At 44.2% G+C, this 22,857-nt stretch overlaps 1 protein-coding gene across 1 annotated transcript in view; it reads right to left on the minus strand.

The window, feature by feature from the left end:
• The window catches only part of LOC139372403 (CUB and sushi domain-containing protein 2-like), a 773,740-nt gene that overhangs the window by 195,358 nt on the left and 555,525 nt on the right, over positions 1-22,857 (minus strand). The window contains exons 35-37 of the mRNA XM_071112112.1: positions 11,423-11,518; positions 9,650-9,853; positions 7,165-7,289 (exon numbers count right to left, since the gene is read on the minus strand). Of these exons, the coding sequence (XP_070968213.1) occupies positions 7,165-7,289; positions 9,650-9,853; positions 11,423-11,518 (425 nt within the window). The remainder of the gene's footprint in view (positions 1-7,164; positions 7,290-9,649; positions 9,854-11,422; positions 11,519-22,857) is intronic.

The following is a 22,857-nucleotide window of genomic DNA, read 5'->3' on the forward strand; positions in this document are numbered from 1 at the left end:
TAGAGGAAGAAGAGTTTACAGTCTAGCCAGAAACCTAGGTACTTATAGATGTCCACATATTCTAGGTCGGAACCATCCAGGGTGGTGATGCTAGTCGGGCGTGTGGGTGCAGGCAGTGAACGGTTGAAAAGCATGCATTTGGTTTTACTAGCGTTTAAGAGCAGCTGGAGGCCACGGAAGGAGTCTTGTATGGCATTGAAGCTCGTTTGGAGTTTAGAAAGCACAGTGTCCATGGAAGGGCCAGAAGTATACAGAATGGTGTCGTCTGCGTAGAGGTGGATCAGGGAATCGCCCGCAGCAAGAGCAACATTATGGCCCTTCTTTGGACACTGTGTTAACAACCCTCCAGGCGAGCTTCAATGCCATACAACTCTCCTTTCATGGACTCCAATTCCTTTCATACCCACTAACGGTAGCCAAGAAGTTAAAATCCCCAACTACAAGAAATCCTCAGGTTAAACTGTTGTTTCCAGTTTGCATAAAGTTCAGTGTAGTTCCTTGAGGGCCGTCGTTGACTTGAGGGGGAATATACACCTCTGTGCAATACGGTCTGCATTTCATAGTGAGGTATTCTAGGAGTATCTGTGAACAAAAGGATTTGAGGTTCAGTACATTTTCACAATCACACCATGAGTGTGAGAGTTCTTTATTCCAGTCTACGCGATGTACTGAGAACCCATGGACGGGGAGAGTATATCCAGAGAGAGCCATGATTCCGTGAAATAGAGTTACAGTCCCTGATGTCTCTGTGGAAGGAGATCCTCGTCCTGAGCTCGTCTACTTCATTGTCCAGAGACTGAACATTAGCAACATCGGAAGCGATGGATGGTCCGCTTGCTGGGACAAATCCACACCAAATACCTATTTTCTGCCGGTGGAGCCTCTGGTATAAATTCAAAGGGTCCAATTCAGGAAAGTCATATGCATGTACAAATTACTTAAACTAACCTGACTCGGTACCGGGACATATACGTTATTGTCATGTCATTTTCTTGTGTTACTTTTTTAAAATTTATTTTTACTTTAATTTATTTAGTAAATATTTTCTTAACTCTATTTCTTGAACTGCATTGTTGGTTAAGGGCTTGTAAGTCAGCATTTCATGGTAAGGTCCTACACCTGTTGTGTTCAGAATATGTGAGAAATACAATGTGATTTGATAGTGTGCCTAATGTAATTAACTGTGGAGATGCTAAAATGCAGCTCTGATTATTATCTCTCTCTCCTCAACCACTGGGCATAAAAGCTTCTTCCCCCACAAAACCACTATCTCTATTACTCTAAAGGCCTGTACTGCTGTTAAACTGCTGGCTTATCATCAAATGCAAGACTGTACAGAAACAACAAGATATTAAAATCACCTAGATTAGAGGAGAGACGAAGGGCCAAGACTGTACAGAAACACAGGGAATAGAAACTAATAACAACATGAACAATATAATTCCCTCCCTCTAGTCTGGGGATGAGAGAGGCTTAAGTTGACCAAACACTGCAAATACATCCCAAATGACATCCCAAATGACACACTATTCACTACGTACTGCACTAATTTTGGCCTTAGGGGTAGCAGTGTACTATATAGGGATTAGGGTGCGGTTTTGGTTCTCTCTCTCTCTCTCCCTCCCTCTCTCTCTCTACATCTCTCTCTCTTCAAAAGGTTTTATTGGCATGGGAAACATGTTTACATTGCCAAAGCAAGTGAAACAGACAAACAAAAGTGAAATGAACGATAACAGTAAATATTACACTCACACAAAATAATGAAGACATTTCAAATGTCATAGTATGCCAGTGTTGAAACAGTGTGCAAAAGGGGAAATAAATCACCATCATTTTGGGTTGTATTTACAGTGGTGTTTGTTCTTCACTGGTTGACCTTTTCTTGTGGCAACAGGTCACAAATCTTGCTGCTGTCATGTCACACTGTGGTATTTCACCCAGTAGATATGGGAGTTTATCAAAATTGGATTTGTTTTCGAATTCTTTGTGGATCTGTGTAATCTGAGGGAAATATGTCTCTCTAATATGGTCATACATTGGGCAGGAGGTTAGGAAGTGCAGCTCAGGTTCCACCTCATTTTGTGGGCAGTGAGCACATAGCCTGTCTTCTCTTGAGAGCCATGTCTGTCTACGGCGGCCTTTCTCAATAGCAAGGCTATGCTCACTGAGTCTGTTCATAGTCAAAGCTTTCCTTAAGTTTGGGTCAGTCACAGTGGTCAGGTATTCTGCCGCTGTGTACTCTCTGTTTAGGGCCAAATAGCATTCTAGTTTGCTCTGTTTTTTTGTTAATTCTTTCCAATGTGTCAAGTAATTATCTTTTTGTTTTCTCATGATTTGGTTGGGTCTAATTGTGCTACTGTCCTGGGGCTCTGTAGGGTGTGTTTGTGTTTGTGAACAGAGCCCCAGGACCAGCTTGCTTAGGGGACTCTTCTCCAGGTTCATCTCTCTGTAGGTGATGGCTTTGTTATGGAAGGTTTGGGAATCACCTCCTTTTAGGTGGTTGTAGAATTTAAAAGCTCTTTTCTGAATTTTGATAATTAGTGGGTATCGGCCTAAATCTGCTCTGCATGCATTATTTGGTGTTCTACGTTGTAAGACAAAGGATATTTTTGCAGAATTCTGTATGCAGAGTCTCAATTTGGTGAAGTCTTGGTTGGTGAGCGGACCCCAGACCTCACAACCATAAAGGGCAATGGGCTCTATGACTGATTCAAGTATTTTTAGCCAAATCCTAATTGGTATGTTGAAATGTATGTTCCTTTTGATGGCCTAGAATGCCCTTCTTGCCTTGTCTCTCAGATCGTTCACAGCTTTGTGGAAGTTACCTGTGGCGCTGATGTTTAGGCCAAGGTATGTATAGTTTTTTGTGTGCTCTAGGGCAACAGTGTCTAGATGGAATTTGTATTTGTGGTCCTGGCGACTGGACCATTTTTGGAACACCATTATTTTGGTCTTACTGAGATTTACTGTCAGACCTGGGCCCTGACAGAATCAGTGCAGAATATCTAGGTGCTGCTGTAGGCCCTCCTTGGTTGGTGACAGAAGCACCAGATCATCAGAAAACAGCAGACATTTGACTTCGGATTCTAGTAGGGTGAGGCCGGGTGCTGCAGACTTTTCTAGTGCCCACGCCAATTCGTTGATATATATGTTGAAGAGGGTGGGGCTTAAGCTGCATCCCTGTCTCACCCCACGACCCTGTGTGAAGAAATTGGTGTGTTTTTTGCCAATTTTAACCGCACACTTGTTGTTGGTGTACATGGATTTTATAATGTTGTATGTTTTACCCCCAACACCACTTTCCATCCGTTTGTATAGCAGACCCTCATGCCAAATTGAGTCGAAGGCTTTTTTTAAATCAACAAAGCATGAGAAGACTTTGCCTTTGTTTTGGTTTGTTTGGTTGTCAATTAGGGTGTGCAGGGTGAATACATGGTCTGTTGTACGGTAATTTGGTAAAAAGACAAGTTGACATTTGCTCAATGCGTATAATTGGTATATTTGGATAGAAAACACTCTAAAGTTTCTAAAACTGTTAAAATAATGTCTGTGAGTATAACAGAACTGAAATGGCAGTTTTATAATAGGGCGAAATCATGCCTGATTGCAGTTCCTAGGGCTTTCACTAGATGTCAACAGTCAATTTGTTTCAGCAAATCATATACAGAGCATTCGGAAAGTATTCAGACCCCTTGACTTTTTCTACATTGTGTTACGTTACAGCATTATTCTAAAACTTTTTTTTTTTAATCCCATCAATCTACACACAAAACTCCATAATGACAACTCAAAACAGGTTTTTAAAAATGTTTGCAAATGTATATATAGAAAAAAAATGGAAATATCTAATTTACTTAATTAGATTAATAACTATTTGTTATATTTACATAAGTATTCAAACTCTTTACTCAGTACTTTGTTGAAGAACCTTTGGCAGTGACTACAGCCTCGAGTCTTCTTGGGTATGATGCTACAAGCTTGGCACACCTGTATTTGGGGAGTTCCTCCCATTCTTCTCTGCAGGTCCTCTCACGCTCTGTCAGGTGGGATTGGGAGAGTCACTTCGCAGCTATTTTCAGGTCTCTCCAGAGATGTTCGATCGGGTTCAAGTCCGGGCTCTGGCTGGGCCACTCAAGGACATTCCCGAAGCCACTCTTGCGTTGTCTTGGTTGTGTGCTTAGGGTTGCTGTCCTGTTGGAAGGTGAACCTTCACCCCAGTCTGAGGTCCTGAGCGCTCTGGAGCAGGTTTTCAGCAAGGATCTCTCCATACTTTGCTCCGTTCAGCTTTCCCTCGATCCTGACTAGTCTCCCAGTCCCTGCAGCTGAAAAACATCTGCACAGCATAATGCTGCCACCACCATGCTTCCCCGTAGGGATGGTGTCAGGTTTCATCTAACCGTGATCCTTGGCATTCAGACCATAGAGTGCTATCTTGGTTTCATCAGACCAAAGAATATTGTTTCACATGGTCTGAGAGTCTTTAGGTGCCTCTCTGAGCTCTATGGACAATTCCTTTGACCTCATGGCTTGGTTTTCACTCTGGCATGCACTATCAACTGTGGGACCTTACATAGACAGGTGTGTGTCTTTCCTAATCATGTCCAATCAATTGAATTTACCACAGGTGGACTCCAATCAAGTTGTAGAAACGGATGATCAATGGAAACAGTATACACCTGAGCTCCATTTCAAGTCTCATAGAAAATGGTCTGAATACTTATGTAAATAAGGTATTTCCTTCATTATGGGATATTGTGTGTAGATTTATAAGGGGGATAAACAATTTAATATATTTTATAATAAGGCTCTAACATAACAACATATGGAAAAGGTCAAGGGGTCTGAATAGTTTCTGAATGCACGGTAGCTGAAATTTCATGGACAGTTTGGAGAGCCAATGGGATGATATTGGGAGCTCGTGCCAGCAAATAACATAGCTGAAATCAGAAGAAGATTAACATAAAATGGGAAAAGAGATGTCAACTCATCATGTGGCAAACATAGCTATCTACTGCAAATAACAATAACGTTAGTTAGCTTGATTTAAATCGCATGTAAATGAACAAGTTTAAACAAGTTTTGTTAAACAAAGGTTAATAATGATTGTAAAGTAATTGTAAAGTAATTGTAAAGTAACTGAAATTGCAACATCAACTAGATACTTTTAACTGATTTACTACCATTTTTTTTCCATAATATAGCTGACAATGTTGCTGTAGCCTGCACATCTTCCTATTTTAACAGCAAATCCTGCTGGGCCCAACGTTCACGTTATAGTTTTATCCTGCTGGGCCCAACGTTGATGTTGTAGTTTTATCCTGCTGGGCCCAACATTGATGTTGTAGTTTTATCCTGCTGGGCCCAACGTTGATGTTGTAGTTTTATCCTGCTGGGCCCAACATTGATGTTGTAGTTTTATCCTGCTGGGCCCAACGTTGATGTTGTAGTTTTATCCTGCTGGGCCCAACATTGATGTTGTAGTTTTATCCTGCTGGGCCCAACGTTGATGTTATAGTTTTATCCTGCTGGGCCCAACGTTGATGTTGTAGTTTTATCCTGCTGGGCCCAACGTTGATGTTGTAGTTTTATCCTGCTGGGCCCAACGTTGATGTTATAGTTTTATCCTGCTGGGCCCAACATTGATGTTGTAGTTTTATCCTGCTGGGCCCAACGTTGATGTTATAGTTTTATCCTGCTGGGCCCAACGTTGATGTTGTAGTTTTATCCTGCTGGGCCCAACGTTGATGTTGTAGTTTTATCCTGCTGGGCCCAACGTTGATGTTGTAGTTTTATCCTGCTGGGCCCAACGTTGATGTTGTAGTTTTATCCTGCTGGGCCCAACGTTGATGTTGTAGTTTTATCCTGCTGGGCCCAACGTTGATGTTGTAGTTTTATCCTGCTGGGCCCAACGTTGATGTTGTAGTTTTATCCTGCTGGGCCCCAGCAACGTTGATGTTGTAGTTTTATCCTGCTGGGCCCAACGTTGATGTTGTAGTTTTATCCTGCTGGGCCCCAGCAACGTTGAAGTTGTAATTTTATTTCAACATGTTTGTGGTTTCTTGGCAAGTTGTTGACACAAGTTGTGTCCTTTGAAAATAAATAAAAAGCCTAATTACCATTGTGCTCCCATTTGCCTACTTTATCTTTGAGATCTTTTAAAATAAATGAAAAAGTTTTGTGATACTCTCATCTTGTAGTATAGGTACAGTCATAACCCTAACCCTAACCCATTCATAACTGTTTTCAAATGAATGTCACTTTAGTAAAATGTTACCGAGGATGAAAGACTGCAGGAGCTTTTCTTCAGAACACTTTTGAGGAACAAAAACGTCTGAAAAACTCTGTTGGTGACTCATATAAACTCAGTAAAACATTATATTTTTTGGTCCTGAAGATGTTTTTGTGGTGACAGCCAGAACACAGACAGTGTAAGAACAGTGATGTGTGGACGGTTGCAGACTTCGAATGCATCAACTAGGAGTAAAATCCAGCTTGACTTCAGGTAACTTTTGATGAATGAAAGTCTGACAAAAAGAGAGACTCATGACAAGCTGATAAAAAGCTTGTAGAGGAGTGTGACTGTATTAAAAATCTAGAGGACAGTCTAGAGGACAGTCTAGCGGACAGTCTAGATGACAGTCTAGAGGATAGTCTAGTGGACAGTCTAGCGGACAGTCTAGAGGAAAGTCTAGATGACAGTGTAGAGGACAGTCTAGAGGAGAGTCTAGAGGAGAGTCTAGAGGAGAGCCTAGAGGACAGTCTAGAGGACAGTCTAGAGGACAGTCTAGAAGACAGTCTAGAGGAGAGTCTAGAGGAGAGTTTAGAGGACAGTCTAGCGAACAGTCTAGAGGACCGTCTAGCGGACAGTCTAGAGAACAGTCTAGCGGACAGTCTAGAGAGCAGTCTAGAGGACAGTCTAGAGGAGAGTCTAGGACAGTCTAGAGGACAGTCTAGCGGACAGTCTAGAGGACAGTCTAGCGGACAGTTTAGAGAACAGTCTAGAGGACAGTCTTGAGGACAGTCTAGAGGACAGTCTAGGGGACAGTCTAGCGGACAGTCTAGAGGACAGTCTAGCGGACAGTCTAGAGAACAATCTAGAGGACAGTCTAGCGGACAGTCTAGAGGACAGTCTAGAGGACAGTCCAGACAGTTGAAGGTTTATACCTGTATTCCTGATCCTTCCGGGACCGTGATCTTCCAGACACAGTTGAGGCTGTTGAGATAGGGCTCAGGAAAACCAGGAGACAGGATGGTACCGGTCCGCTGGGCCAGATTACCACCACATGGTACTGGAGGGCGGAAGAGAGAGAGAGAAGGAGGGGAGAGGGTCAAATTACCACCACATGGTACTGGACAGGAGGAAGAGAGAGAGAGGGAGGGGAGAGGGAGGGGAGAGGGTCAGATTACCACCACATGGTACTGGACAGGAGGAAGAGAGAGAGAGAGAGGGGAGAGGGAGGGGAGAGGGGGGGGAGAGGGTCAGATTACCACCAGATGGTACTGGACAGGAGGAAGAGAGAGAGAGAGGGGAGAGGGAGGGGAGAGGGGGGAGGGGAGAGGGTCAGATTACCACCACAAGGTACTGGACAGGAGGAAGAGAGAGAGAGAGAGGCGAGAGGGAGGGGAGAGGGAGGGAGGGAGGGGAGAGGGTCAGATTACCACCACATGGTACTGGCCAGGAGGAAGAGAGAGAGAGAGAGGGGAGAGGGAGGGGAGAGGGAGGGAGGGGAGAGGGTCAGATTACCACCACATGGTACTGGACAGGAGGAAGAGAGAGAGAGAGAGGGGAGAGGGAGGGGAGAGGGAGGGAGGGGAGAGGGAGGGGAGAGGGTCAGATTACCACCACATGGTACTGGACAGGAGGAAGAGAGAGAGAGGGAGGGGAGAGGAGAGAGAGAGGGGAGAGGAGAGGGAGGGGAGAGGGGGGGGGAGGGAGGGGAGATGGAGGGGGGGAGAGGGTCAGATTACCACCACATGGTACTGGACAGGAGGAAGAGAGAGAGAGGGAGGGGAGAGGAGAGAGAGAGGGGAGAATAGGGGGAGGGGAGAAGGACAGAGACCAACTGAAATAGCGAGAAAGGCAAATAAAGAGAGAGAAGAACATTTACCAACAAATGATCATTTAGAGAACGGAAATCTGAAATATCATTGCAGTGGAACCCATTCTGTATCTGTGTTTAACACAGTGGAACCCATTCTGTATCTGTGTTTAACACAGTGGAACCCATTCTGTATCTGTGTTTAACACAGTGGAACCCATTCTGTATCTGTGTTTAACACAGTGGAACCCGTTCTGTATCTGTGTTTAACACAGTGGAACCCATTCTGTATCTGTGTTTAATCCTCTAACACAGTGGAACTCATTCTGTATCTTCTAACACAATGTTCCCTGCTTGCTGCCACAGGCTGATTAACAGAACATCTGGTGGCTACACAGGTGAACATCTGCCTCACCAGCGGGTTTCAAGGAGTGTGTGTGTGTGTCTGTGTGTGTGTGTGTGTGTGTGTGTGTGTGTGTGTGTGTGTGTGTGTGTGTGTGCGCGTGTGTGTGTGTGTCTGTGTGTGTGTGTGTGTGTGTGTGCTTGCATGTGTGTTTGACCCGTAGCAGTACTGCCACCTGTGTGCCTCATGGCTGCGTTTGGACTGGTTGCTAGGGTCGATGCGTTTGGACTTGTTGCTAGTGGCGACGGGACGGCTGGGGCTAATTAGTTAGTCCCTCCATTTCAGAGGACACAGGTGTGTGTGTGTGTGTGTGTGTGTGTGTGTGTGTGTGTCTGTGTCCTACCTATACAGGTGTGTCTCTCTGTCCTACCTATACAGGTGTGTCTCTGTGTCCTACCTATACAGGTGTGTCTCTGTGTCCTACCTATACAGGTGTGTCTCTGTGTCCTACCTATACAGGTGTGTCTCTGTGTCCTACCTATACAGGTGTGTCTCTGTGTCCTACCTATACAGGTGTGTCTCTGTGTCCTACCTATACAGGTGTGTCTGTGTGTCCTACCTATACAGGTGTGTCTGTGTGTCCTACCTATACAGGTGTGTCTCTGTGTCCTACCTATACAGGTGTGTCTCTGTGTCCTACCTATACAGGTGTGTAGCTGTGTCCTAACTATACAGGTGTGTAGCTGTGTCCTACCTATACAGGTGTGTCTCTGTGTCCTACCTATACAGATGTGTCTCTGTGTCCTACCTATACAGGTGTGTCTCTGTGTCCTACCTATACAGGTGTGTCTCTGTGTCCTACCTATACAGGTGTGTAGCTGTGTCCTACCTATACAGGTGTGTCTCTGTGTCCTACCTATACAGGTGTGTAGCTGTGTCCTACCTATACAGGAGTGTCTCTGTGTCCTACCTATACAGGTGTGTCTCTGTGTCCTACCTATACAGGTGTGTAGCTGTGTCCTACCTATACAGGTGTGTCTCTGTGTCCTACCTATACAGGTATGTCTCTGTGTCCTACCTATACAGGTGTGTCTCTGTGTCCTACCTATGCAGGTGTGTCTCTGTGTCCTACCTATACAGGTGTGTAGCTGTGTCCTACCTATACAGGTGTGTCTCTGTGTCCTACCTATACAGGTGTGTCTCTGTGTCCTACCTATAAAGGTGTGTCTCTGTGTCCTACCTATACAGGTGTGTCTCTGTGTCCTACCTATACAGCTGGGTATAGATGAGTTCCAGTTAGCCAGGGCGTTGGGGACAGTCAGACACTCTATGGCGGTGGATCCCTCCAATACGTATCCGGGGGAACATTCAAAGCGGGTCACGGCTCCCACGGCAAAGTTATTCCCCGCCCTCCTCCCGTTCCTGGGCTCTGGGACTGAAGTGCACTGGGTGGCACTGGTCCTTGGCACCGCTGTAGAGGAAGAGAAGAAGAGTGTTCGTCTGGTCACTGTAGCTTTACCAAGTAGTGATTATCTAGGAGCCTGAGAGCCTTTGTTTAACTGTGCTACAGAGTTACCTATATGTCTCTATCTATGAGGTTTAACTGTGCTACAGAGTTACCTATAGGTCTCTATCTATGAGGTTTAACTGTAATACAGAGTTACCTATCATAGATAGAGACCTATAGGTAACTCTGTAGCACAGTTAAACCTCATAGATAGAGACCTATAGGTAACTCTGTATTACAATTAAACATCATAGATAGAGACCTATAGGTAACTCTGTATTACAATTAAACATCATAGATAGAGACCTATAGGTAACTCTAACTTTGTATCACAATTAAACATCATAGATAGAGACCTGTAGGTAACTCTGTAGCACAGTTAAACATAGATAGAGACCTGTAGGTAACTCTGTATTACAATTAAACATCATAGATAGAGACCTATAGGTAACTCTGTAGCACAGTTAAACATCATAGATAGAGACCTATAGGTAACTCTGTAGCACAATTAAACATCATAGATAGAGACCTATAGGTAACTCTGTAGCACAGTTAAACATCATAGATAGAGACCTGTAGGTAACTCTAACTCTGTATCACAGTTAAACCTCATAGATAGAGACCTGTAGGTAACTCTAACTCTGTATCACAGTAAAACATCATAGATAGAGACCTATAGGTAACTCTAACTCTGTATCACAGTAAAACATCATAGATAGAGACCTATAGGTAACTCTAACTCTGTAGCACAGTAAAACATCATAGATAGAGACCTATAGGTAACTCTAACTCTGTAGCACAGTTAAACCTCATAGATAGAGACCTGTAGGTAACTCTGTAGCACAGTCATAGAAACAGACCTATATTTAAGGACACGGCACATACAAACACACACTTGAAGGCACACACACGCTTGCACACAAACAAACTTATACACACACACAGACACACACACACACACACACACACAGAAACCGCTCAAACACAGAGGCGCATAAAAACACAGACACATAAATAGATACACGTGCACACACACACACACACACACACACACACACACACACACGTGGAAGAGGATTGGTATCGTGCATCGGGTACTGCTGTGCCTAAAAGCCCAGTCATCCATTATGTAGAGAAACAGGCTCGTTAGAACAGGCTGAGAGGTACAGAGAGGGGAGAGATGTACTCCAGTGTGTGTGCGTGTGTGTGTGTCTGTCTGTCTGTCTGTCTGTCTGTCTGTCTGTCTGTGTGTGTGTGTCTGTGTGTCTGTCTGTGTGTGTGTGTGTGTGTGTGTGTGTGTCTGTCTCTCTGTCTGTCTGTCTGTCTGTCTGTCTGTCTGTCTGTCTGTGTGTCTGTCTGTGTGTCTGTCTGTCTGTGTGTGTGTGTGTGTGTGTGTGTATGTCTGTGTGTGTGTGTGTGTGTGTGTGTATGTCTGTGTATGTCTGTGTGTGTGTGTGTGTGTAAGTCTGTGTGTGTGTGTATGTGTGTGTGTGTGTGTGTGTGTGTGTGTGTGTGTGTGTGTGTGTGTCTTACCTTGATACACCAGGTGGAATCCTTTGGAGCTGGATTGGCCTTTCGAGGTGAATCGGATTAGAACCTGATTGGACGTTGCCAACGGCAGCGACTCACCTGAGAAAGAGAGGAGAGGAGGGAGAGAGGGAGAGAGGGAAGAGGAGTAAGAGAGGAGGAGGAAGAGGAGTGAGAGGAGGAGGAAGAGGAGGAGTGAGAAGAGGAGGGAGAGAGGAGGAGGGTGAGGAGGAGGAAGAGGAAGGAGAGAGGAGGAAGAGGAGGAAGATGAGTGAGAAGGAGGAAGAGGAGGAGGAAGAGATGAGGGAGAGGATGAGGGAGAGGAGGAGGAAGAGGGGGTGAGGAGGAGGGAGAGGAAGAGGAAGAGAGGGAGAGGTGGAAGAAAGGAGGAGGAAGAGGAGGGAGAGGAGGAGGAAGAGAGGAGGAGGAAGAAGAGGGAGAGGAGGAAGAGGAGTGAGAAGGAGGGAGAGGAGGAGGAAGAGAGGAGGGAGAGGAGGAGGAAGGGAGGAGGGAGAGGAGGGAGAGGAGGAGGAAGAGGGGGTGAGGAGGAGGGAGAGGAGGTAGGAGGAGGAGGAGGAAGAGGAGGGAGAGGAGAAGGGAGAGGAGTGAGAGGAGGAGGAAGAGGAGTGAGAGATGAGGAAGGAGAGAGGAGGAAGAGAGGAGGAGGAAGAGAGGAGGAAGAGAGGAGGAGGAAGAGAAGGGGGAGGAGGGGGAGAGGAGTGAGAGGAGGAGGAGCAAGAGGAGTGAGAGGAGGAGAGGAGTGAGAGATGAGGAAGGAGAGGAGGAGGAAGAGGAGTAAGGAGGAGGAGGAGGAAGAGGAGTGAGAGATGAGGAAGGAGAGGAGGAGGAAGAGGAGTGAGAGATGAGGAAGGAGAGGGGGAGGAAGAGAAGTGAGTGAAGGAGACAGATAAACCTAGATACAACACTCCTCTAAGGAATGTTGGACATCAATCCATGGAGGCAAGCTAGTAGTAGCTAATAGTCACTAGTAGTCACTAGTAGCAGCTAGAAATAGCTAGCAGTAGCAAGAAGAAGCTAGTAGTAACTAGTAGTACCTTGTAGTCACTAGTAGTAGCTAGCAGTCACTATTAGTGACTAGTAGTCACTAGTAGTCACTAGTAGTAGCTAGTAGTCAATAGTAGTCACTAGTAGCAGCTAGAAATAGCTAGCAGTAGCAAGAAGAAGCTAGTAGTAACTAGTAGTACCTTGTAGTCACTAGTAGTAGCTAGCAGTCACTAGTAGTGACTAGTAGTCACTAGTAGTCACTAGTAGTAGCTAGTAGTCAATAGTAGTCACTAGTAGCAGCTAGAAGTAGCTAGTAGTAACAAGAAGTAGCTTATGGTCACTAGTAGTAGCTTGTAGTCACTAGTAGTAGCTAGTAGTAGCTAGCAGTCACTAGTAGTGACTAGTAGTCACTAGTAGTAGCTAGTAGTAGCTAATAGTTGCTAGTAGTCACTAGTAGTAGCAAATAGTCTATTGTAGTCACTTGTTGTAGCTAGTATTACCTAGTAGTCACTAGTAGTAGCTAGTAGTAGCTAATAGTTGCTTGTAGTCACTAGTAGTAGCTAGTAGTAGCTAATAGTTGCTAGTAGTCATTAGTAGTAGCTAGTAGTAGCTAGTAGTTGCTAGTAGTCGCTAGTAGTCACTAGTAGTCACTAGTAGTAGCTAGTAGTCAATAGTAGTCACCAGTAGCAGCTAGAAGTAGCTAGTAGTAACAAGAAGTAGATTGCGGTCACTAGTAATAGCTTGTAGTCACTAGTAGTAGCTAGTAGTAGCTAGAAGTCACTAGTAGTGACTAGTAGTCACTAGTAGTAGCTAGTAGTTGCTAGTAGTAGCTAGTAGTAGCTAATAGTTGCTAGTAGTAGCTAGTAGTAGCTAACAGTTGTTAGTAGTTGCTAATAGGTGCTAGTAGTAGCTAGTAGTCACTAGTAGTACTTCTTTCCCATGGAAGAGACAGCTGAGTTAGCCCTGTGGGAGCACATGGTTTAGTTTTGGACCTGTAATTTAAACAGAACTATTTCATACCTTTTCACTTGCTAGTTTTCCATCTGACTGGTGACGGATTTCCATGTTAATACTCAAAAATCTGTATGGAAACCATATGCGCATTTTTTCCCACCAAAGATGTGTTTCCATCAATTTGCCCAATCTGGTATTGGCACGTGCACTCTTGTCAACAGAGTATAGTCTACATGATTGTCACGACTAATCCCGCTCCTCCACTCCGGCGCTCGTTGTTGCCAGTTAACTCATTATTACGCACACCTGTCACCATCGTTACGCGCACCAGCGCCTCGTGAGACTCACCTGGACTCTAATCACCTTCCTGATTACATCCCACCTTCCTGATTACATCCCACCTTCCTGATTACATCCCACCTTCCTGATTACATTCCAACTTCCTGATTACATCCCAACTTCCTGATTACATTCCATATATCTGTCACTCCCCTTTGGTTGTTTCCTCAGGTGTTATTGATTCTGTTACTGAGTTTCAAGTCTGTGCACTAGCTACTGGTGGTTCCATTCTGCTCCATTTATTATTAAATTCACTCCCTGTACTTGCTTGCTGACTCCCAGGTGTAATGATGAGATGTTTATTATTGCCAAAAGAGCAAGATTTTTATTTTTTATTTTTACCTGCCAAGAAGAAGCATTGATCATCATGTCACCAGAATAAGACTCTGGATAGTTCTCGTTCTGTTCCATGTTTCATTTATTAAGACTCTGGATAGTTCTCGTTCTGTTCCATGTTTCATTTATTAAGACTCTGGATAGTTCTCGTTCTGTTCCATGTTTCATTTATTAAGACTCTGGATAGTTCTCGTTCTTTTCCATGTTTCATTTATTAAGACTCTGGATAGTTCTCGTTCTGTTCCATGTTTCATTTATTAAGACTCTGGATAGTTCTCGTTCTGTTCCATGTTTCATTTATTAAGACTCTGGATAGTTCTCGTTCTGTTCCATGTTTCATTTATTAAGACTCTGGATAGTTCTCGTTCTGTTCCATGTTTCATTTATTAAGACTCTGGATAGTTCTCGTTCTGTTCCATGTTTCATTTATTAAGACTCTGGATAGTTCTCGTTCTGTTCCATGTTTCATTTATTAAGACTCTGGATAGTTCTCGTTCTGTTCCATGTTTCATTTATTAAGACTCTGGATAGTTCTCGTTCTGTTCCATGTTTCATTTATTAAGACTCTGGATAGTTCTCGTTCTGTTCCATGTTTCATTTATTAAGACTCTGGATAGTTCTCGTTCTGTTCCATGTTTCATTTATTAAGACTCTGGATAGTTCTCGTTCTGTTCCATGTTTCATTTATTAAGACTCTGGATAGTTCTCGTTCTGTTCCATGTTTCATTTATTAAGACTCTGGATAGTTCTCGTTCTGTTCCATGTTTCATTTATTAAGACTCTGGATAGTTCTCGTTCTGTTCCATGTTTCATTTATTAAGACTCTGGATATTTATAGAAATATTTTATTTATTCTGTAAACGGTTTCCCTTGCCCTAACCCTAACCCTAACCCTAACCCTAACCCTAACCCTTGTCGTAGTGGGAGGACAACACAACACTACCACACAATGTCATCGCTTGACTCCAAGTTTACTTCTAAGTGATGACTATTATTATCAATATTTACGCATAAAAACATTTCCACCAACATTTCTCGCATAATTCAATTTAAGGACGCAAATATGAGCAATTTGGAAAGTTTACCAACAAATGTTTTTTTTCGATCAATATTCATACAACATATACAGTTGAAGTCGGATGTTTACATACACCTTAGCTAAGTACATTTCAACTCAGTTTTTCGCAATTACCTGACATGTAATCCTAGTAAAAATTCCCTGTCTTAGGTCAGTTAGGATCACCACTTTATTTTAAGAATGTGAAATGTCAGAATAATAGTAGAGAATGATTTATTTCAGCATTTATTTCTTCCATCACATTCCCAGTGGGTCAGAAGTTTGCATACACTCAATTAGTATTTGGCAGCATTGCCTTTAAATTGTTTAACTTCGGTCAAACGTTTCAAGTAGCCTTCCACAATACATTGGGTGAATTTTGGCACATTCCTCCTGACAGAGCTGGTGTAACTGAGTCAGGTTTGTAGGCCTCCTTGCTCACACACGCTTTTTCAGTTCTGCCCACACATTTTCTATAGGATTGAGGTCAGGGCTTTGTGATGGCCACTCCAATACCTTGACTTTGTTGTCCTTAAGCCATTTTGCTACAACTTTGGAAGTATGCTTGGGGTCATTGTCCATTTGGAAGATCCATTTGCGACCAAACTTCCTGACTGAAAAAAAAAGCATCCCCAGAACATGATGCTGCCACCCCCGTGCTTCACGGTTGGGATGGTGTTCTTCGGCTTGCAAGCTTCCCCCTTTTTCCTCCAAACATAATGGTGGTCATTATGGCCAAACAGTTCTATTTTTGTTTCATCAGACCAAAGGACATTTCTCCAAAATGTACGATATTTTGTCCCCATGTGCAGTTGCAAACCATAGTCAGGGTTTTTAAAATCAGTTTCGGAGCAGGGGCTTCTTCCTTACTGAGCAGCCTTTCAGGTTATGTCGATATAGGACTCGTTTTACTGTGGATATAGATACTTTTGTACCTGTTTCCTCCAGCATCTTCACAAGGTCTGTTGCTGTTGTTCTGGGATTGATTTGCACTTTTCTCACCAAAGTACGTTCATCTCTAGGAGACAGAACACGTCTCCTTCCTGAGCAGTATGACGGCTGCGTGGTCCCATGGTGTTTATACTTGTATACTATTGTTTGTACAGATGAACGTGGTACTTTCTGCCGTTTGGAGAATGCTACCAATGAACTAGACTTGTGGAAGTCTGCAATTGTTTTTCTGCGGTCTTGGTAGATTGCTTTTGATTTTCCCATGATGTCAAGCAAAGAGGCACTGAGTTTTGAAGGTAGGCCTTGAAAACACCCACAGGTAAAATCAAATCAAATCAAATTTTATTTGTCACATACACATGGTTAGCAGATGTTAATGCGAGGGTAGCGAAATGCTTGTGCTTCTAGTTCCGACAATGCAGTAATAACAAGTAATCTAACTAACAATTCCAAAACTACTGTCTTGTACACAGTGTAAGGGGATAAAGAATATGTACATAAGGATATATGAATGAGTGATGGTACAGAGCAGCATAGGCAAGATACAGTAGATGGTATCGAGTACAGTATGTACAAATGAGATGAGTATGTAAACAAAGTGGCATAGTTTAAAGGGGCTAGTGATACATGTATTACATAAGGATACAGTTGATGATATAGAGTACAGTATACACGTATGCATATGAGATGAATAATGTAGGGTATGTAACATTATATAAGGTAGCATTGTTTAAAGTGGCTAGTGATATATTTACATCATTTCCCATCAATTCCCATTATTAAAGTGGCTGGAGTTGAGTCAGTGTCAGTGTGTTGGCAGCAGCCACTCAGTGTTAGTGGTGGCTGTTTAACAGTCTGATGGCCTTGAGATAGAAGCTGTTTTTCAGTCTCTCAGTCCCAGCTTTGATGCACCTGTACTGACCTCGCCTTCTGGATGATAGCGGGGTGAACAGGCAGTGGCTCGGGTGGTTGATGTCCTTGATGATCTTTATGGCCTTCCTGTGACATCGGGTGGTGTAGGTGTCCTGGAGGGCAGGTAGTTTGCCCCCGGTGATGCGTTGTGCAGACCTCACTACCCTCTGGAGAGCCTTACGGTTGAGGGCGGTGCAGTTGCCATACCAGGCGGTGATACAGCCCGCCAGGATGCTCTCGATTGTGCATCTGTAGAAGTTTGTGAGTGCTTTTGGTGACAAGCCGAATTTCTTCAGCCTCCTGAGGTTGAAGAGGCGCTGCTGCGCCTTCTTCACGATGCTGTCTGTGTGAGTGGACCAATTCAGTTTGTCTGTGATGTGTATGCCGAGGAACTTAAAACTTGCTACCCTCTCCACTACTGTTCCACCGATGTGGATAGGGGGGTGTTCCCTCTGCTGTTTCCTGAAGTCCACAATCATCTCCTTAGTTTTGTTGACGTTGAGTGTGAGGTTATTTTCCTGACACCACACTCCGAGGGCCCTCACCTCCTCCCTGTAGGCCGTCTCGTCGTTATTGGTAATCAAGCCTACCACTGTTGTGTCGTCCGCAAACTTGATGATTGAGTTGGAGGCGTGCGTGGCCACGCAGTCGTGGGTGAACAGGGAGTACAGGAGAGGGCTCAGAACGCACCCTTGTGGGGCCCCAGTGTTGAGGATCAGCGGGGAGGAGATGTTGTTGCCTACCCTCACCACCTGGGGGCGGCCCGTCAGGAAGTCCAGTACCCAGTTGCACAGGGCGGGGTCGAGACCCAGGGTCTCGAGCTTGATGACGAGCTTGGAGGGTACTATGGTGTTGAATGCCGAGCTGTAGTCGATGAACAGCATTCTCACATAGGTATTCCTCTTGTCCAGATGGGTTAGGGCAGTGTGCAGTGTGGTTGAGATTGCATCGTCTGTGGACCTATTTGAGCGGTAAGCAAATTGGAGTGGGTTTAGGGTGTCAGGTATGGTGGAGGTGATATGGTCCTTGACTAGTCTCTCAAAGCACTTCATGATGACGGATGTGAGTGCTACGGGGCGGTAGTCGTTTAGCTCAGTTACCTTAGCTTTCTTGGGAACAGGAACAATGGTGGCCCTCTTGAAGCATGTGGGAACAGCAGACTGGTATAGGGATTGATTGAATATGTCCGTAAACACACCGGCCAGCTGGTCTGCGCATGCTCTGAGGGCGCGGCTGGGGATGCCGTCTGGGCCTGCAGCCTTGCGAGGGTTAACACGTTAAAATGTCTTACTCACCTCGGCTGCAGTGAAGGAGAGATCGCATGTTTTCGTTGCAGGCCGTGTCAGTGGCACTGTATTGTCCTCAAAGCGGGCAAAAAAGTTATTTAGTCTGCCTGGGAGCAAGACATCCTGGTCCGTGACTGGGCTGGATTTCTTCCTGTAGTCCGTGATTGACTGTAGACCCTGCCACATGCCTCTTGTGTCTGAGCCGTTGAATTGAGATTCTACTTTGTCTCTGTACTGGCGCTTAGCTTGTTTGATAGCCTTGCGGAGGGAATAGCTGCACTGTTTGTATTCGGTCATGTTACCAGACACCTTGCCTTGATTAAAAGCAGTGGTTCGCGCTTTCAGTTTCACACGAATGCTTAGTTTCCTAGGAACGCGAAGCGAGGCGGCCATCTCTGTCAACGTCAACAAAACTAAGGAGATGATTGTGGACTTCAGGAAACAGCAGAGGGAACACCCCCCTATCCACATCGATGGAACAGTAGTGGAGAGGGTAGCAAGTTTTAAGTTCCTCGGCATACACATCACAGACAAACTGAATTGGTCCACTCACACAGACAGCATCGTGAAGAAGGCGCAGCAGCGCCTCTTCAACCTCAGGAGGCTGAAGAAATTCGGCTTGTCACCAAAAGCACTCACAAACTTCTACAGATGCACAATCGAGAGCATCCTGGCGGGCTGTATCACCGCCTGGTATGGCAACTGCACCGCCCTCAACCGTAAGGCTCTCCAGAGGGTAGTGAGGTCTGCACAACGCATCACCGGGGGCAAACTACCTGCCCTCCAGGACACCTACACCACCCGATGTCACAGGAAGGCCATAAAGATCATCAAGGACATCAACCACCCGAGCCACTGCCTGTTCACCCCGCTATCATCCAGAAGGCGAGGTCAGTACAGGTGCATCAAAGCTGGGACCGAGAGACTGAAAAACAGCTTCTATCTCAAGGCCATCAGACTGTTAAACAGCCACCACTAACACTGAGTGGCTGCTGCCAACACACTGACACTGACTCAACTCCAGCCACTTTAATAATGGGAATTGATGGGAAATGATGTAAATATATCACTAGCCACTTTAAACAATGCTACCTTATATAAATGTTACTTACCCTACATTATTCATCTCATACGCATACGTATATACTGTACTCTATATCATCGACGGTATCCTTATGTAATACATGTATCACTAGCCACTTTATACTATACTATGCCACTTTGTTTACATACTCATCTCATTTGTACATACTGTACCCGATACCATCTACTGTATCTTGCCTATGCTGCTCTGTACCATCACTCATTCATATATCCTTATGTACATATTCTTTATCCCCTTACACTGTGTACAAGACAGTAGTTTTGGAATTGTTAGTTAGATTACTTGTTATTACTGCATTGTCGGAACTAGAAGCACAAGCATTTCGCTACACTCGCATTAACATCTGCTAACCATGTGTATGTGACAAATAAAATTTGATTTGATTTGATTTGACGAATGCTGCCATCAATCCACGGTTTCTGGTTAGGGAATGTTTTAATCGTTGCTATGGGAACGACATCGTCAACGCACGTTCTAATGAACTCGCACACCGAATCAGCGTATTCGTCAATGTTGTTATCTGACGCAATACGAAACATCTCCCAGTCCACGTGATGGAAGCAGTCTTGGAGTGTGGAGTCAGCTTGGTCGGACCAGCGTTGGACAGACCTCAGCGTGGGAGCCTCTTGTTTTAGTTTCTGTCTGTAGGCAGGGATCAACAAAATGGTGTCGTGGTCAGCTTTTCCGAAAGGGGGGCGGGGCAGGGCCTTATATGCGTCGCGGAAGTTAGAGTAACAATGATCCAAGGTCTTTCCACCCCTGGTTGCGCAATCGATATGCTGATAAAATTTAGGGAGTCTTGTTTTCAGATTAGCCTTGTTAAAATCCCCAGCTACAATGAATGCAGCCTCCGGATAAATCGTTTCCAGTTTGCAGAGAGTTAAATAAAGTTCGTTCAGAGCCATCGATGTGTCTGCTTGGGGGGGGATATATACGGCTGTGATTATAATCGAAGAGAATTCTCTTGGTAGATAATGCGGTCTACATTTGGTTGTGAGGAATTCTAAATCAGGTGAACAGAAGGATTTGAGTTCCTGTATGTTTCTTTCATCACACCATGTCACGTTGGCCATGAGGCATACGCCCCCGCCCCTCTTCTTACCAGAAAGATGTTTGTTTCTGTCAGCGCGATGCGTGGAGAAACCCGTTGGCTGCACCGCTTCGGATAGAGTCTCTCCAGTGAGCCATGTTTCAGTGAAGCAAAGGACGTTACAGTCTCTAATGTCCCTCTGGAATGCTACCCTTGCTCGGATTTCATCAACCTTGTTGTCAAGAGACTGGACATTGGCAAGAAGAATGCTAGGGAGTGGTGCACGGTGTGCCCGTCTCCGGAGTCTGACCAGAAGACCGCCTCGTTTCCCTTTCTTTCGGAGTCGTTTTTTGGGTCGCTGCATAGGATCCCCTCCGTTGTCCTGTTTGTAAGGCAGAACACAGGATCCGCATCGCGAAAAACATATTCTTGGTCGTACTGGTCGTACTGATGGTGAGTTGACGCTGATCTTATATTCAGTAGTTCTTCTCGACTCTATGTAATGAAACCTAAGATGACCTGGGGTACTAATGTAAGAAATAACACGTAAAAAAACAAAAAACTGCATAGTTTCCTAGGAACGCGAAGCGAGGCGGCCATCTCTGTCGGCGCCGGAAGTTGACTCAAATGATGTCAGAAGCTTCTAAAGCCATGACATAATTTTCTGGAATTTTCCAAGCTGTTTAAAGGCACAGTCAACTTAGTGTATGTAAACTTCTGACCCACTGGAATTGGGATACAGTGAATTATAAGTGAAATAATCTGTCTGTAAACCATTGTTGGAAAAATGACTTGTGTCATGCATAAAGTAGATGTCCTAACCGACTTGCCAGAACTACAGCTGGTTAACAAGAGATTTGTGGAGTGGTTGAAAAACTATTTTTCAAAAGTGCTTTCTGGACAATTTTTCGAAATTCTTTTGATTTATTTTGTCAATTATACATTTATAAGAACAGTATGAACATACTTTTGTCATATTTTATTGTTATATATATATATATATATATATTTACTTGTCCATAAGGCACATGTTTTGTCCATTTGCAATATGATTTCATAGGAAGTCAAAAGTTTAAGTCAAAAAAAATGTATTTTCCACCGTAAAATGTCATATTGCAAATGCACATCAAGTCAAGACCTAATGGTCAAATTTTGAAAATGTGAATTTGTTTTCAAAAACTTAATTTGTTTTCAAAAAAGTGCTTTCTGAGCATTTACCATCACCAATTTGACATGCTCAAAAATACTGCAGAAATGCAAAATTGACTGGCCCGATGAACTCGGGATGGCCGGGAAGTGATTCTGGTTCCCCTCCATCGAAAGTCAGCCAGCAAGTCACCATCCATCAGTCAATTAGATATCATTCTGACATCAAACTGATACATACTGACACCACACCCACTTTTTCCAACTCGTTTAGAAGCCAACTATCACATATTTCAGAGCTGGCCCAAAATTCACAGCACCTTCTGTTCAAACCATAATAAAAACATAAAACACACTGCGGTTCCATTACAGACATTATCTGTCCATTACAGACATTATCTGTCCATTACAGACATTATCTGTAGGCCTAGCTGAGGCGACCCCAAAACCTAAGTTTTGGCTCGATAGGTCATTTGGAGCCCGAGCAGCGACCTTAATTGGTGCTGAAAATCCACTTGTTCCTGGCATTGCTACGAGGTCCCTGAATGAACTATCGGACAGAAACTTTAGGGTCCGTCTCTCTGGGCCGAGGCGGTTTCAATGGACCTAGTCTTGCGACTCTGGGACATTTCTAAATATCGTCATTTCCATAATGGTCAAAATTAATTAATTTAAGTTATTGCAAATGTACGAGGCTGTTTCCCGGCCTGAGAACCTTCTAGAGCCACATAACTCACCACGCACTATCGACCTGAGCTCTAGAACAGGTTTCAACAGTTTCAGAGCTCTAGGTCTGACGGTTCTTTGACAGTTCGAACAAAGGTAACTATTGCAGGCTCTGTGTGTCTCAAAGCCCCACACTGTCACTCCATCCTTGCTGTGTGTGTGTGTGAGAGAGTATTTCTTGGAAATCTGATGGGGGAAATGAGTGATTTACAGTTCATGGGGGTTACCTAATCAGACATATGAAGTTTTGGAAAGATGTGACTTTTTTAACCCTTTGAAACAGTCCCTGTGACACCAATTATGGCACTTCCGGTTGGCACAGGAAGCTATAAGTCAACACATATCCTCATTCGGGTATGCTTTTACAGAATCCTGAGTTTTAAGTCTTTACGTTAAGAACTGACTGATTTACACAGGGTTGAATGCACTATTTCTATCAAACTGCAGGTTGGGTATGGAAAAACACTTTTAGGGTGATTTTAATCACTTCGGATTGCTCCAGGAAGCTTAGAATCGACACAGGTAAACCTCATAGTGGCCTGATGGATTGTCATTGAAGACAGGTTCATCAGGAACATTCCTGAGGTCGAATTG

The sequence above is a fragment of the Oncorhynchus clarkii genome, chromosome 18 (genome assembly GCF_045791955.1).
Source record: "Oncorhynchus clarkii lewisi isolate Uvic-CL-2024 chromosome 18, UVic_Ocla_1.0, whole genome shotgun sequence".
In the NCBI taxonomy this organism is placed as follows: Eukaryota; Metazoa; Chordata; class Actinopteri; order Salmoniformes; family Salmonidae; genus Oncorhynchus; species Oncorhynchus clarkii.